Source organism: Musa acuminata, chromosome BXJ3-7, assembly GCF_036884655.1.
Source record: "Musa acuminata AAA Group cultivar baxijiao chromosome BXJ3-7, Cavendish_Baxijiao_AAA, whole genome shotgun sequence".
NCBI classification, from domain to species: Eukaryota; Viridiplantae; Streptophyta; class Magnoliopsida; order Zingiberales; family Musaceae; genus Musa; species Musa acuminata.
The window spans coordinates 9,153,758-9,169,780 of NC_088355.1; the positions used below are offsets into that span (position 1 = coordinate 9,153,758).

At 39.3% G+C, this 16,023-nt stretch overlaps 3 protein-coding genes and 1 long non-coding RNA gene across 4 annotated transcripts; 2 read left to right on the forward strand and 2 right to left on the reverse strand.

Moving 5' to 3' along the window:
* Positions 1-44: 44 nt before the first annotated feature.
* On the reverse strand, positions 45-2,809 carry LOC135642539 (protein SULFUR DEFICIENCY-INDUCED 2-like). Its single transcript, XM_065158770.1, has 4 exons — positions 2,426-2,809; positions 1,632-1,844; positions 1,370-1,525; positions 45-680 (listed from the first exon to the last, which is right to left on the reverse strand). Exons 1-4 carry the CDS (start codon positions 2,792-2,794, stop codon positions 279-281), a joined length of 1,140 nt encoding a protein of 379 aa, XP_065014842.1. The 5' UTR covers positions 2,795-2,809; the 3' UTR covers positions 45-278.
* Positions 2,810-3,521: 712 nt separating this feature from the next.
* On the forward strand, positions 3,522-5,266 carry LOC135642177 (uncharacterized). Its single transcript, XR_010497886.1, has 2 exons — positions 3,522-4,272; positions 4,802-5,266. It is a non-coding gene; the product is annotated as an uncharacterized LOC135642177 (long non-coding RNA).
* Positions 5,267-9,146: 3,880 nt separating this feature from the next.
* Positions 9,147-11,797, forward strand: LOC135642540 (non-specific lipid transfer protein GPI-anchored 6-like). Its single transcript, XM_065158771.1, has 3 exons — positions 9,147-9,582; positions 9,744-9,833; positions 11,327-11,797. Exons 1-3 carry the CDS (start codon positions 9,246-9,248, stop codon positions 11,488-11,490), a joined length of 591 nt encoding a protein of 196 aa, XP_065014843.1. The 5' UTR covers positions 9,147-9,245; the 3' UTR covers positions 11,491-11,797.
* A 1,763-nt stretch (positions 11,798-13,560) lies between these two features.
* LOC135642066 (glutamate decarboxylase 4-like) lies at positions 13,561-15,687 on the reverse strand. Its single transcript, XM_065157855.1, has 7 exons — positions 15,573-15,687; positions 15,268-15,472; positions 14,969-15,169; positions 14,681-14,895; positions 14,358-14,611; positions 14,232-14,284; positions 13,561-14,163 (listed from the first exon to the last, which is right to left on the reverse strand). The coding sequence occupies exons 1-7, from the start codon at positions 15,656-15,658 to the stop codon at positions 13,666-13,668; spliced, it is 1,512 nt and encodes a 503-aa protein (XP_065013927.1). The 5' UTR covers positions 15,659-15,687; the 3' UTR covers positions 13,561-13,665.
* Positions 15,688-16,023: the final 336 nt, after the last annotated feature.

Here is a 16,023-nt window from a genome sequence, read left to right on the forward strand (position 1 = left end):
TTTAACAACCACACCTCACTTGAGATGACATAGACAAAGAAACATCCACAAACTAGATGAATATTCATAGCCGTGTTCTAAATGTACAAGTGGTTTGAGGCAAAAGCATCCGCATCCTGACGCACAAAGAAAAAATTGCTTCAACCAAAAATCAACCTTTTTTTTTCTTCTCACTGCCAACTTATATCGATATCAGGGCATTCAGTCCATATAAAATTACTAATTCCTGTACAATCAACCTTCTTATGCACAGAAAAAAAAATGGAACAGTACAATTATCAGCAAGCTATCTGATCTCTGAAGGTGGATATCTCCTCAAAAATGGGTAACCTCCTTGACCTGAAGGGAGACCAATCACTCATCAAGAGGTCGATTCTCCCCATGATTTCCTCTTCTTGACCAAAATCAATCTCTAATGTTGATGTGGCTGGCCGCAGATCAATCTCATGCATCAACTCTTCAGCCTTCTTTATGGTCTTCCAATCATCAGAACCCGAGAACCGGCGGTGGATGACATCCTCGATCACATGATGGGCATCATGATATCTGCCTTGCCTGACGAGGCATAGCCCAAGATTGCAGGCCTTGTTGGCATCGGGTTCAATCATCTGAGCCTTGCGGTAGACCACCTCAGCAGCATCATAGTTGCTCTGCTGCATGTAGGCCCAGCCTAGATTGCCCTGTCAGATACGATATTAAAAATCAGTGATGTAAAGACTTCCGTATGGTTAAATTCTTTGAGGAACTGCAAATGAAACCCCAAAATTATTCACTGGTTCGATCTCCAAAACTTCACAAGACAGGCAGGAAACACAAGTAATAAATTTCCTTGCTTTTAGTTGATTGTCATAAAGAACAATGACTTAACTAAAAGAATAGTAGCTGCATATTACACAGTCGAACCAACTGAGTTTTGCTAATTTTGCCATTTAAGTGAACATGTTCCTTGGCAATCGTATCAGTAGATCTTTAAAATGTTGCAACATCTATTCCATATAAAGCTGTTCTCATGATTAGCTGAACTTTGGCTCATCACTATGAAAAGTTTTTTTCTGAATGGATATAGTAGTACTCTGTAGACTAGCTTGACCAGCATTCATCTACCCAACACCAGCTCATAGAGATGAAAAGTATGCATCCGAAGCTAGTGCAATCTAGATTATACAACCACAACATAATTAAGTAACAAAATACGGTTCTCTTTTACCTTCCAAGGACATTGTCGCGCATGCAAACAACATGCAGCTTCTAGTGCTACCTCAATGCTTATTTGTCATACCAGCATAATTAGGAAACAAATCTATCTTGATGCAATTAAATTAATACTTTTCTTAACAGTGGGCAATGACATCAAGAACAAGAAGGTTACCAGGATGCGAGCAGTCTCTTGCTTAATGTTGATTTGGAACTTTTTTCCATGCGAGCGTGCTGTTTTTGTTGTCTTTCCATTGAAAGCCTCCCCAAGGTATATCATGTGCAGTTTCTGCTTCAGAAGCTCTATCTGTTCCTCTACCCTTCCGCATTTCTGAGCAGCAAAATGTTGCATGGCAATTAGCACCATAATAAAATTGACCATCTGATACTTCTATAACTTGTGATCCTCTCTAGATTAACAACAACAATCGCTGTACCTTGTAAAGATCAATAAGAAGATTGTCAAGAGACTCCTGTGCTTGCTTGGAGCAGAGGTGCCTGAAAGATCTAATGGCTTCAACTGCTTCCTCTGCTCGATTCTGCTGCTTCATAACCACTGCCATGTCCTTCAAAGCACTGTCTACCCTATCCCTACCATTTATCGCTTTCCAGAACCATAAAATCGCAGCATCCGGATCCTTCTCTACTAACTGGTACATTTGTGTAAGAATCTCAGTTAGAAACAAATGTATTAGATAAGATACATAGATTAACGTGATAAACAAATAAACATGATTCCCAACGCGATGCATTGTGCCATTTTCGCCCCCCTGTTCATTGATAGGATCTGCAGATAAGACAAGCATCGGTACAAATGGCCAAGAAGGAAATCATCAACAGCTCAGTCCTGAATGGGTCAGTTTACTGGATCTATTCTCTATACTACAGCATCTGGCTTTACAGAAGGATATGAGTTGACTAGAAAGTTGGGCCTGATCCGGAAAGCACTAATTCTCTCTTGTCGTCTGTTCTTATGCTAAAATTTCATGTTCCTCCACCGAAAGCAATTCTTCCCAAATCTTCTGCCCATTTTTTCTTCTAAAATGAATGCACATGAAGAAAAGAAGCTAATGCGAATCTCGTTCGCAAGTGAATGTTCTTAACAAACACAATTACTTCTCTGATAACAACGAAAAAACAATATGAAAGCTAAGACCGAGAAGACTACACCATACGCCACAACAAGAACAACAGAACCTTTGTGCACAAGGTAGGGGGGCAAAAGAACTACCTGGAGGTGCTTGGCGCGGACGTAAGGGCTGTCTCCGGGCGGAACCTTGTGGATCACATGGAACATATCCTTCTTCTCACCTCCTCCTCCTCCTCCTCCTCTCTTCTTCCAACCTGCTCCTTCCATCTCTGTTCTCTCTATTTCCTTGAAAGTCACCTGAGGACGACCAGCGGAGATGGGAAGGCGAGTTGAAGCGTGAAAATGAGGCAACGACAAGAAGAAGTAACGGGAGTCGAAGAATCGGGACGGGAAGGCGTCCACATTGGGAATGGACTCGGTGGAGATCCTCGTGTCACCATATAAATATTGCCACGTCGCAATCGGTGAGCCAATTGGTGTGGCATACCGGGCCACGACGAAATCACGCATACCCGCGAGTAACTACCGCAGGACCCACGCTGCGCCTGTGAGCGCAATGAGGTCGGTAAAGGAGCGATCGGGTGGAAAAACACAGTATCCATTTTGGAAAGTGCAAAGTCCGTTGGCTTGGGTAACAAAAGCCGGTTTAAGCTATTAGGTTCGCCGGTGGTTGGATTGGGAAGGGGTTTGTGGGCCGTATCTTTCCGGTTCGAGCACGTTTCTTACTCTTCATGTCATTGGTCTCGATCCATAACACAACATGTCGCAAGATAGTATTGCTTGGTTGAGGCGTTGAAGTCGCTCGTGCACCGTTGATGGGTCAAAACATCTATAGAGCATGTTATATAGATCTATTTACGATAATGTATTTTTTCTAAAGCTTGTTAACAATCATGGCATTATAGCTTGGCATAATCCTCTTCCAAAGAAATGATTTGGATAGATTGGAAAGGCAAGAAGATGCAACAAAGAGGGCAGCATCAGTGACGTCGAGCTCTACAGCTACATCCGATGCATGATACATACACACACTGCAGAGACATGATGCCAGTATCATGTCTGCATCAGCCCTTGTTCTAAGGACTTGGAGGTTAGTGAACCATGATTTCGTTCCCCTGCTGTTGTGGAAACTTTAAGGCCTTTGCTCAGGCAGATGTTTCTGTCACCCAGTCTTCTTTTTTGCTTGTGCTTTCTTCCAGGGACCATGATGAACCTGTCTCTCTGGTGAAAAGAGAGTGAAGAGCTCATGATAATGTTACTGAAACAGTACAAAAATGTTTAGGTAATCATATGAAAGCATGGCAACCAATTGATCTGATCAGTGACAAAGGTTTGTGGATTTCTTAATCATTGTATTGCGTATAAGACATGTCGTTGTCACCATCATTATTTTGTCGCCATCTCTTACAGAAGATCATCATGCCCAGCTCGTTTTAATATATGTATGTGCGTATATACATGAACTCCCTTCGTGGTCCTACACAAGTGCAACAGAATCTACTCCAACTCCAATGATTAAAGGAGAAGGTTCAAAGGAAAAAAGACGAGCACAAGAATCTCTCTTCAAGAAACAAACACCATCCGAAATATAAGAATTGCCCAAAAACAAGCACACCCCACTACTGCCTCACTCTTCTCCTTGAGCCCTCACTGCTACTGCCAGCTTTGCCCTTCCAACTCCTCCGCCACCTGCTGAGGGGGCGGGCGTGCGTCAACGAAGAAGAAGAAACAGAAGAAGAAGAAGAAAGAGAAGGGATGTGTGGTAGCAGGTTCATGAGGGCGTTGATCACTGGCCTAACATTCTTCTTGTGTTTGGGGCTCATGCTGTCGGTGTCTATGATTGGTGGAGGAACAAAAGCACCGCCACCGGTGACTGTTGCAATTGCGGCTTCCTCTAGAGATAGGCAGCACATGAGGGACAGGAGCTTCGACCCTTTCTATGCTAGCAAGAGAAGAGTGCCTAAGGGACCTGATCCCATCCACAACAGGTAATTCTAACAGTGTATATCTTCTTCTTTTTCTCTTGATTCTTACTGCATTAAGCTTCTTGGAACTGTAATGCAACGAATCTAACTGGTTTCGTACTGGAAAATCTTTACACACAGTATTTATTTTTCTTTCTTTTTAGGTTTAGGTTAGATATTACTGCCTACCACACACAAAGGGATGACTCCGTTACAGTTTTAGATGAATTAAGCTCAATTCTTCATTTTTACTAGGGGCTTAAACTAGACATAGATTTAGGTCTTTATGGTGTGTTCTGAACATGCCTTAAAGTAGTAAATGTAAAAGACAATTCAAGCACAGACAGATGCTTTGTCCTTTAGATTGAGATTGATTGAGCAAACGTCAGACAGTGTAGTAAAGAGCAACGAACACAAGGAAGTAGGTTTCTTACTTGCAACTGTTACTGTTTCAAAGGCCCATAGGTCGATGGAGTCGGTCACCAGTTTCCTTCATCTGTGGTGTTCCTACTGCACCGAGCCTAACCACGGTTCTATGCGTGTGTATTTTTAGGAGAACAGGGAAGCTAAGCCGACCTCCTGCGAGAGCCTAGTGGTACGAGGAAGAAGGGAAGCTCCCGCTCGGAAGATGGATTAGAGGAGGATGGGAGTCTCATCTTGCATGTAACAGGAAATGGACCAGCTTTGAACACTCCTAAAACATTAGCTCTAATATTCCTGCTCTGCCAAAGTGCTCTGCTTTACCAAGTGCTGGTTGCGGTGGGATGTCCGAAGAGTCCAATCTTCCCTCTCACAAGATACGCATTCAGATGTTCCAGACAAAGATGTGAAGAGATGTTGCAGTACTTTACTGACCACCTCCTTTTATTTTGAGCGCCGGAGAGAGAGAGAGAGAGAAGGAAGAGAGCGGTGGAGTTTTGCTGATCAAGTGATTGTAGCAACTGTTCAAGCTCGTTAACCATGGTGGAATTGTATGTATTAAAGGTAAAGGTAAGGCATCCTTGACGTGTTTAGCTTTCTTCATCGTTGTTGCCATTGCAGCTAAAGCAGAACAATTGGAGCCTCTCTCTGAGGTTACTGTTAGCTGGGAATAACCCAAAGCAGAGAAAAGAAGAGAGAGAAAGAGAAAGAGAAGATCCAAACCGGCAATTCTTCTAACCTGCGCTTTTGCTTTCGATCCTCTCTTTATTGCTTCTTTTCTTGCAATATCTTTGAGGGGACCGAGGAGCAAAGACTGGATCTAAGGCAGCGGCCTGCTTCCCGGACCAGATCTGAACATTGTCACTGTCTCCAACCTTGATTGTTCTATTCCTCTGCACACACCTTCCATCACACCCGAATCAAGTTGGATTCTCGTAATCTTTCATGTTAGGATGGATTCAGACTATCCAATACCTTCAAAAATTAAACTCAAAATATCTATTCTTAATAATAGTATTTTATTATGTGCCAATGGAGGGATTAATAGATATATAATTGTTGAAAGCATATTATTATTCGATTAATTGACAAGAAGAAAGTTCTCTTTTGATAATGATTTGTGAGTTAGCAATCATGAGGTGTAAGTGCATTCGATCAATTTGATCATCTAATCATCTAACCAACAAAATATAAACTCTTTTTTATTTCTTTAGTCCAATCTATCTTAAGACATATCAATCACGGATTAGTCTAAACATCAGCTTCCAAATCCACAAAGCATTTCCAACGTATCTAAAATGTAAGACAGCATGTAAGATGATCACCTTTCCTATTGGAACCTCTTATTTTATTTATAGTATATTATCTTATATATTTAAGTTTAAATTATTAATAGCATATCCAACCATCTATTATACGTCAATTCAACTCGTTTTTCAGTTCTTTTCGATGTGAGACTATGCCAAATATTATATATATATATATATATATATATATATATATATATATATATATATATATATATATATATATATATATATATATATATATATATATATTTGGTACATCTCAAATCCAATTAAAAGCTCTCCAAGTCTATTATAAAGGTGTTGTATAGATCACATTCACTGCAAGGTGTGGTAACTATACAGATTTCAATTCTTAAATCATGACAAGAGTAGTTGATGAAGACCGGAAGATACATGGAAGTGATGCAATTATTGGAGTTGTTGAGTCTATGATTAATCATGACAAGAATGTTGTTCGTGATAGAAATCCTATCCATATCTCATGCACTGAAGAAGATCGTACGAGACAGTAAATAAGAAGGACGATTGACGGCATGACAAGGATGACAATTTCAATACGAAACATTGTAAATGGTGAACACGTGGACAAAAAGCACGAAGTTGGTCGAGAATTAATTGTGTAAACATTTTTGAAGAAAATGCTTACTTTTTAGACGCCTTTTCTTACTATTCATTATTTTTGAAAATTAATAAAATAATATTTTTATTATTTATAATCCCTCTAATTCTCTTTTTTTTTTCCTTTTTCCATAATCCTTCTTACCGCTCATGCAGTTTACTAGATAGTTTTTAAAGATTTAAAATATGATATCTTTCGATTTAATGCAACTGGCTTAGAAGATGATATCTCTTGGATTATTACAAAATATATATAATCCTAAAAATATTAAATTATTATAATAAATGTCAAAAACTATTTTTCACCCTTTTCTCTTAGATTTTCAATTTGTCTCATTTCGTCTTCTCTTTTTTTCATTATTTTATATCACCTCAAACGATTAACAGGAGGAGGATGAGAAAAAGGAAGATGGTAAAAAAAAAAATTTGAATTGTAGATAAGGAGTAAGAAGATTTTATTAGAATTAAATTATAAATTAAGGACATATATATATATATATATATATATATATTTATAAAAGAAATAATTTAGGAATATTTAAGGTTCTTAACATAGAGTTTTAAACAATAAGAATGGATTGTAAATAGTAATCTCCATCTAAAACAGTAGAAAATTATGATGACTTTGAGATCTGACCTAAATTCAAAAAAAAAATTTCCATAGGTTTATGCCTAGAATTATATAAATGCACATGCAAAATATATAGTATCAGAAACCTTCAAGAACAGGTGACGTAATTTTGGCAAGTGTAGCCTAATGCACTTCTAATTGGATTCCTTTCATAGTCTTCTGCATTGGTCCCCCAATGGAACATCCTGCTTGTGTCAGACTACCATGGACGGACACCTGTCGTCATGCTCACAGGAGAAGGAAGGAGAGAGGAAAGTAAGAAGAGGAGAGAGAAAAATAGGAGAGCGAAGTAAGCACAGAAGTGAGAAGAGAGAGAGAGAGGAAAGAAAGGAGGGTAAGAGAAGAATAAAGAAGATAAATTTATTTCTATGTATTAGTTTATTATATATTATTCAATCACGATTAGAGAACTTGTAAATGCTTGACATATAATTTATCTTCCAATTATCATTGTAGAGTGGACGTGTTGGTTGATAATAATAACTTATATCCTCTGTAAAATGGTTTTGATTTCGAAGAACAAAACCAATAAGATGGTTACATGCTATGATTTCGAATCGACGATCAAAACCTAAACCAAGAACAGTCGTCGGAAGCGACGGCGATCTCCTAATATTTGTGATAAGGAGCTGCGATGCGTGTCATCACCATTAGGTGACACGCATGTTGGGTCTCATCCATGGGTCACTCCTTGCCTTCAAATTTATATCAGATTCGTTCATTAAAATTTTATAGATATGATGAGCACTGTATAAAACCATGCTAGAAGATTGGAGGTATCAATTCAATTGGACCCACACATCATAATGGAGAATCAATACTTCAAAGTCTTTATATATATGACAATACGTAATGCAATTAGTTGCTCAATCGAATGGAGACCACTTTTCATGGAGGCGCAACGAATCCACTATGTGTCACATTAAATCACACATTTTATGGTGACATCGATCGAACATCGACTCGCTTGTTAATTTGACCTATGATTTATCGAGTCAAATTCAGATCACATCAATCATACTCAACGCATTTCATCGATGAAATGGACAGAGATCCAGAGCTAACAATAAGTTGAATCCACACCCGATGACTGTCGGGTACCGATCGAGTTTGATGTCGGTTCTACAGTTTATCTATCCACTCCAATTACCAACCATTATTTATTGGTTTCGGGTGTCGATATGATCTGTGTGCATTGTATTTAATGATGAGGATGGGTGAGGGTTTCATGGTCCCGAGGATGACGACACGAAGCAGCTATTACGGGCTTGGTGAAGACTTGTGGTCAAGACGGGGAGAGGTCGCATCCATCTATCCATGCATGAATCTGTCCTCCGGTTAAGCACCACATCGAACTGTGACATCATCCTCGCATCAACCCAATCTGACAGGCTCTTACGCCACCCTATTCAGAGCATCTCAATTGACTGACTTGCATGGCTTCTCTGTAATGCCAGTCCACGAAGGAGACGGATTTGATCCATCGCCTCCTTATGGGGTGGATAACATCGAGTAGCAATCAAATAAACAGAGTGGTGGTTAAGCATCACGTCGAATCATCACTGGGTTAGGTAGGCTGTTCCTGCTTCAGGCTTCAACCATCTCATTTAATATTGGGGTCAGATGGTAAGATAGGGTGTAGATTCATCAGTTCTGAGCGTGATGAATCCAACATACATAGTTGAACAGCTGTGGTTTCTTCTTTGATGTTTCGTGTGTACGTTGCAGATCATTTATGTTCACAGAAAGTTGCCTGCACTGCGAGGTCTATCGAGCATGCATCTTAAAACCAAAAATACATTCTGCATTAAAGATTCAAGATCACAAACTGGCCTCGAGGTAAAACCTCTTCATCTTCATACAAGAGGTAAGGAGGCAAGATGATACGCCAACCTATGTATCTCTTTAATGAAGCTGTCAACTCGACGCTCTCAAGCACCTATAAAAGCTCGAGAGGTGCGATCAGTTCATCACAGCTTCTTTGTCTTTTAGAGAGAGAGAGAGAGAGAGAGAGAGAGATGGCGAGACGCAGCATGCACTTTGCTGCTACGCTGGTGTTTCTGGGTCTGAGCTTGCTCGGCTCGGTGAGGTCGGACTTCGCGAGCGATCGAGCTGAGTGTGCCGGGCAGTTGATCGGTCTAGCGACATGCCTCACCTACATCGGGGGCAGCGCGAAGGCACCCACCGTCGACTGCTGCTCCGGCTTCAAGCAAGTCGTGACCAAGAGTCTCAAGTGCCTTTGTGTTCTCATCAGAAACAGGGACAACCCAAACCTTGGCTTCAAAATCAACGTCACGCGGGCTCTACTTCTACCTTCCAAATGCGATACTCCTGCACAAGTTACAGAGTGCCCCAGTGAGTAGTCTTCGTATCTCATGGATGCATGATCTAACACGCAGCTACACCTGTCTTAGCTTTTATATGTGCTTTGCAACTTCCTCCTTTGCCATGATGCTTCTTCTAAGGAATCTCATATGGCCGATGCTATCCTTCATAATTTTGTTGGATTTTCGCAGGATTACTCAACCTACCACAGAATTCTGCAGAGGCTAAGGTTTTTGAGGAATTTGGAGAAGAACTTAAGGCCAACGCTGCTAGTAGTTACGGTAATTGAAGTATTGCTGGTTTTCTTGAAGCTGTGGTTACTAACTCCAAAATTAACCTACAGAAAATTATCAAAGTGACTAATCATCTGTCATTGATCCACCTAACCCAATATGTATGTATGTATGTATATATGTATATATACACATAATAAATTATCATAATATATCCATGCTCGATAAGTGCATGAAAATATAAGAGATTATTTTTAATCCGGATGTTATTATCTATTCTTATTAGTATATTGCAAGATATGAATCACTACTCATATCTAAAGGACATCTTTGGAGCATTCTTTTTAAAGTTTGATCTACTTGATTGAAGCATCCAAAGCATAAGATCAGAGAAGAGAGTTTTTCTTATCATTTACATATATGCATATATGCACTCCTCATGTGTCTTTGTATACACAAATAACTTCCCATATTTTTATATGTAGCTGATGAGATTGAATTTAGGCATGTAAGTAGGATTAATAGTATTTTTATGCAAATTAAGTTCTGAAAGAGTCGACTTTTTTTTTTAATACCTACTATGGAAGATTTATAATTTGTTTCTTAGGGAATTATCCAAGTGTAAATTTTTCTTCGCTTTTGCAATCCTAATAATTTGGATGGGTCAACCTACGTAGGCATCATCGGAAATAGAATTAATTGACGCTATCTACCACTCTACAATATATTCAAGTAATCCAACCACTTGCTACCAAACAAGTTGACATGAATGAATGATCTTAAGAAAGCCAACTAAACCATTTAATGCTACAATATAGTGCTCAACTAAGAAGAGAACTTTTCGATGAATAGGAAAAAAAGACTTGAGCACTGTTGCATGCTAAAAGGATGAGTTCATTCTAATGGAATGAACAGCATCAATACAAATAAATGAATAGATCATCTTAAATAGTTGGCAACAAAGAAACAGACGACAAGACAGTTTCTTTATCTTGGATGCCATTAGCATTCAATTGCAAGAGAGCTCCATCTTTCACTGTTCATGGTTGGACAAGCTTACATTGCTGCTATATATCGCCATATGACCACTCTTGCGTGCCACACGTCTTGAGTTGAACCTTCTGCATGAATTATTTCTCCTTAGGTAGGAAACAACAACAAAACAGCCTTTGATCCAGGCATTTAACAGAAGTTGGTAAGGTAATCATCGAATGCTTTTTTGTTTTTAAGATTTTATTTAGACTATAATATATGTTTTGTTCTTTCTCCATTTGTCTTGATCATATCCGAAGATATAGAGGCTCACGTTCAGCCTCTATTTTCTTGCATGAGATTGGGTGCACCGACGATGATGTCTCCACGAAGAGGGTTACGCTACATAAGATTTACATGCAGCCATTATGATCCACTGTCCTTTTTCCTGGACCCAATCATTATTGTCCAACCAAACCGATAGCGACTAATTGCAATGGTTTGAGTGGACCTAATTGCATTGTATGCAACTAATTCCTGCACTAAAATCATTTTGTTTTGTGGTGAAGGCAACTCGACAACGAGCATGGCCACGGGAGGGAAGACAAGTGATCAAAAGGGCAATGGCTCCTTGAGTAAGAGTGGTGAAGCCAACAAAAGAAGGTTGGGAATGAGCATGAATGGTGGATTCTGGACATTCTCTCTCGTTCTACTTGTTCTTTTGTTCAACTAAAGAACTGTGTCTGTCCCTCTTGCCTTCTTTGCCCGTGAGGAGGAAGAGGAAGAAGAAGAAGAAGAAGATGATGATGAAGACGAAGACGAAGACGAAGAACTGTCTGCTTCACGCTTAAATCGCTAATGAACAAAATTTATATTTCTGTCAGTGTGGTTTGTGTTGGGTAGAGAACATCAATCCTTAGTTACTTATTTCTCTTTGTGAGATTTTTTTTTTATGACTGATTTGTCTTTTCTTGTTGGAATAAATGGCAGTGTGTAAGATTGTTATGGCATTCAACATCTCATTCTAATGGTTTCCCTTTTGATGTGGTGGTGTGAATGAACCAATAATTAGTTGCAATCAATTTGTAATGGTTAGCTCCCTATGAGCTTCGAAATCAATATTTGGAGGAAAAGAATTTGGCTTAAATTATTGAAACAAGAAATTTATTTAAACCCAATTTGATCTTAAATTAACAAATTTATTTAAAAAACAAGAGATAAAAAAATTGGAGAAAAAATGTATTCCCAAATTAAAAATTACACTTTAACAAGAACAAATCAGTATGTATATATATCGTAAGGCAACAGAAAGGAAAATTTTGCATGAGATTGATCTAAACATGGATTTTGATTCAGAAAACTAAAAATAGTTTGATAAAAAATTATTGTTATTTTTAGAAGAAATATTTGGTACAGTTTAGCCCTGTCTGATGCAAAGTAACATTGCAACTCTCTCTCAACAAACACCACTTAAATGTATACTTCTATTCACTGCTTCCACCACCAGTGAAATGTATTCTATATCACCACTGAGGTCACAAAATGGAGCCATACCAGTTAAATGTATACTATATCACCACCACCAGTTAAATGTAATCTATATCACCACTGAGGTCACACAATGGAGCCATACCAGTTAAATGTATACTATATCACCACCACCAGCTAATAAGTGGGTCAACTTTGTGAAACAGAATACTCCTGCTTTTGTGGAGAGGTTCTTCACCTCATGTTTTTGAGTGGTCATCCACCTTCTTTAGATCCTGTACTATATGGTGTTTTGAGAGTGGTGCCCCCTCTATATATATATATATATATATATATATATATATATATACACCGACGGGTCTAATGATGGCCATAAGGAATAGTTACTCATTATTGTTGGACCTAAATTAAGTTTGTATTGCATTCAATCCAAAATTGATATTGATTGATTTGACTTAATCAAGATGTTGAGATGTCAATTATGTATTATCTTTATAGTTTCGAATTAGTAATATGTCAATCAAGTGTTACTCAAATAGTATTGTATTATTAAATACCTACAACTTATCCGTACTAAAGTGTTAGTGGGGACTTCGAATTATCGATTTATCATCTATGTATCGCTCACATAGTGTTGGGGTATCTATCAAGTTATTGATTTCATATCACTAACAAACTTACTTAAAAATAAAAATAAAAATATTTTTAGAAAATATAGGGTGAATTTAAAAAATATATATATTTTTAAGACTTTTGCCATGTCGTTTTTGCATATTTCTCAAAATACATTCCCTATTCATTATAATTCCTTAAATGTCTCTTGCCTAAGATATTGGAACACACAAGCTATGAACCAATTCAATTGCTTGGTTATAATATTTTTAAATATATTTATAATGTTTTTCGTAATATTATAAGTTCATTTTTAGTTTTTCAAAATATTATAAATCTATTTAATAGTATTATAATGGCATTAAAAAATCATTTTTTATATTTGATTGTTCTTGTACCTAAACCAATAAGGATATCTGTTTAAAGCCCAATTTTTGTCTAGAAATTAGTTTCCCTTATATTTTGAGTCAACTTATCTCAGTTATAGTATTTAGATAGAGGATGCCTTGTAAGGATGAAAAGGCCATCATCTCTCATGAAAAGCTAAAAAAGAGGAGCTTTCTGTGAATTCGTGGGAAAATGTATTCTCAAAATAAAAATTATACTTTTTATCAAAAAGGAATGAATAGAATAATAATATTAATATATCACAAGGCAATAGGAAGAAAATTTTGCATAAGATTGTTAGAATAGGAAATTGATCTAAACCTGCATTTTAATTCGATAAAAATTTATTGCTGCTTTTGAGAAGAAATATATTTGGCACAGTTTAGCCTTGTTTGATGCAAAGTAACATTGCATCTGTGTCTCAGCAAACACCCTTAGTCTTGCCACCACTTAAATGTATACTTCTATCCACCGGTTCCACCTCCTGACTCAACACTACTACCTTTGGGAGAGGACGAAGGGCTTCATCTTCCGCTGCTTCACAAGGCTTCAGCTCGATCGTGTACCTAATCGTCGGTATCGGTGCTTCCATCACCGAATGCAACTCCTTCAACGCAATCTTCATGTGGGAGAGGAACTTCTCGACCATGGCTCGCCCAAAGTCCTCCCGGACGACCACCCTGAGGACCGTCATGTGCTCCACATCAGGTGGCAGCGTGTACGCCGGCACAATCCAACCAAACCGCCGCAGGATCTTCGATAGCTTGAAGGCGGAGCTCTTCTTCCCGTCCTTAAACGAGAAGGCCACGAGTGGCACCCCTTTCTCTTTGGAGATGATATGGAAGCACCCTATCTGCACCAGCCCTTGCCGCAGGATCTTAGCACTCTCCATGCAGTTCTTCATCACATTCTTGTAACCCTGCAGAACAAAATCCAGCATTGCTTCGCCTGGATTTAGACACGGGAAACTCTAGAGATGCGACTCACCTCATAACCCAAGCGTAGGAATTGATAGTATTGGGCAATGATGTGGCTGGATCCTGTGCAACAAAACCTGCGACGGTCAATGGATCTGCATGCCTGTATCTCTCATATCTAAGACTCATCACCAACCTTTGGAGAAGTTGAGGGTAAATGTTGGTTGATCAGCTCCGAGATAATTGATGTGGAATATGAGTTCTTCCGGCAAATCTTCTTTGTTTCTCCATATCACCCAACCAACGCCGGCATACACAAGGCCGTACTTGTGACCGCTAACGTTGATGCTCTTCACCAGCGGCAACCGGAAGTCCCACTGCAGCTCAGGATACAAGAAGGGTGCGATGAAGCCGCCACTCGCAGCATCTACGTGAATTGGAGTGTCCCACCTGTCACATACATGTCAGTAATCGAAGCCAACAAATTAGAATGCAATGCGTGAACATAAACCTGCTTACCCAGTTCTCATATTCTTTCGAGCGAGGAGGTCATCGAGAAGCTTGATATCTTCGAACTCCCCGGTTAACGTTGAGCCCAGAATGGCCGCGACGCAAATGGTGCACTCATCCACCATCTCCACAGCTTTCACAGGGTCCATCACGTAGAAGCCATCCCGAAGCTTGACCTCCTTGATCTCCACCTCGAAGTATCTCGCAAATTTCTCCCAACAGACCTGTACTTGTCACGCTTGAGATCAACAATGCGATCGAAAGTTGTATGTACTAGGCATTTGCATCCGAACTCACCTGCACATTGGCCCCTGTAACGATGTTAGGCTTGTCACACGGCTTCCCTTGGGCCCTTCTCCGGTTCTGCCACCTTCTTTTAAATGCTAAGCCGGCTAACATTATGGCTTCCGAGGACCCGACCGTCCCAACCCCCACCGCGCTCTCCTTCTCGTTTACAGGAGAATTGAATATGCGTGCTATAATGTTCACGCAACGGTTCTATGAAAAGAGCATGAGCACACAATAATATATAGAACTTAGACCGCCAAATCAAAATCTAATATTTGGATTGGATTATTTTCTGCTGAAATGCCAACCTGGATCTCTGTGGTTATAGGGTACTCATCCATATCAGCATAATTTTTGTTGATGGCTTCGATGATCAGCTTATCGCACTCAGGTTCCATCCATGTCGTGACGAAGGAGGCTAGATTAAGCCTTGGGCTGCTGTCCAGTAACAGTTCATCGTGAATTATCTGGTACGCGGCGTCCTTGGAAATTGATTTTTCTGGCAAAGCATACCTGTATGACATGTAAATATATATATTGGTGAAGCATGAAACCACATATTAGTGTATCTATATTGGAAGAAGGCCAACATCGTTTGCGATATGGGAGGGACCTGGGAACAGGGTCTTGAACGTATCTGGACGCGAAGATGGGGCCGAGGGACTCCTCCTCCTGCCGTTGAACGATGGTCAACACCATGGCTTCTGAGGGTTGGTTGATCTCTAATTTGTTGGTTTCGACGTCATATATAAGTTGGACAAACCTTGTTCTTGTGCCTTCCTTGACTAACGTTGTAGGTTTTCTTTGCTTGGAAGGAAGTGTGCTTGCATGATTCTTTTCTCCGGGCGTAAGGTATGGACCTTATCTAGGCTTCTAATCCTCGTAATAGAAATTAAGATGCCATGCACACACCACGTCCACTGGATGACTTGGACTCTCCAACTAAGAACAATGTTAGTCGATTTTTCACTTGTCTCATAAATTTGCCATTCATTAAGAATTTAGTTAATCATTAAGGTTATAAGTAATCTTTCATCTTCCCAGAAAATTCAGACCAGCTTCAA

Bases quoted from the DNA above. Each gene is read 5' to 3' on its own strand.
- LOC135642066 (XM_065157855.1), bottom strand. From the start codon at position 15,658: ATGGTGTTGACCATCGTTCAACGGCAGGAGGAGGAGTCCCTCGGCCCC. The intron at 15,170-15,267 runs GTTGGCATTTCA...CTCTTTTCATAG, and splicing joins CTATAACCACAGAGATCCAG to AACCGTTGCGTGAACATTAT. The intron at 14,285-14,357 runs GTTGGTGATGAG...TTTGTTGCACAG, and splicing joins TACCCTCAACTTCTCCAAAG to GATCCAGCCACATCATTGCC.
- LOC135642539 (XM_065158770.1), bottom strand. From the start codon at position 2,794: ATGCGTGATTTCGTCGTGGCCCGGTATGCCACACCAATTGGCTCACCG. The intron at 1,526-1,631 runs GTACAGCGATTG...TTTGCTGCTCAG, and splicing joins TTCTTATTGATCTTTACAAG to AAATGCGGAAGGGTAGAGGA. The intron at 681-1,369 runs GTAACCTTCTTG...CGTATCTGACAG, and splicing joins AAGAGACTGCTCGCATCCTG to GGCAATCTAGGCTGGGCCTA.
- LOC135642540 (XM_065158771.1), top strand. From the start codon at position 9,246: ATGGCGAGACGCAGCATGCACTTTGCTGCTACGCTGGTGTTTCTGGGT. The intron at 9,583-9,743 runs GTGAGTAGTCTT...GGATTTTCGCAG, and splicing joins ACAAGTTACAGAGTGCCCCA to GATTACTCAACCTACCACAG. The intron at 9,834-11,326 runs GTAATTGAAGTA...TTTGTGGTGAAG, and splicing joins CAACGCTGCTAGTAGTTACG to GCAACTCGACAACGAGCATG.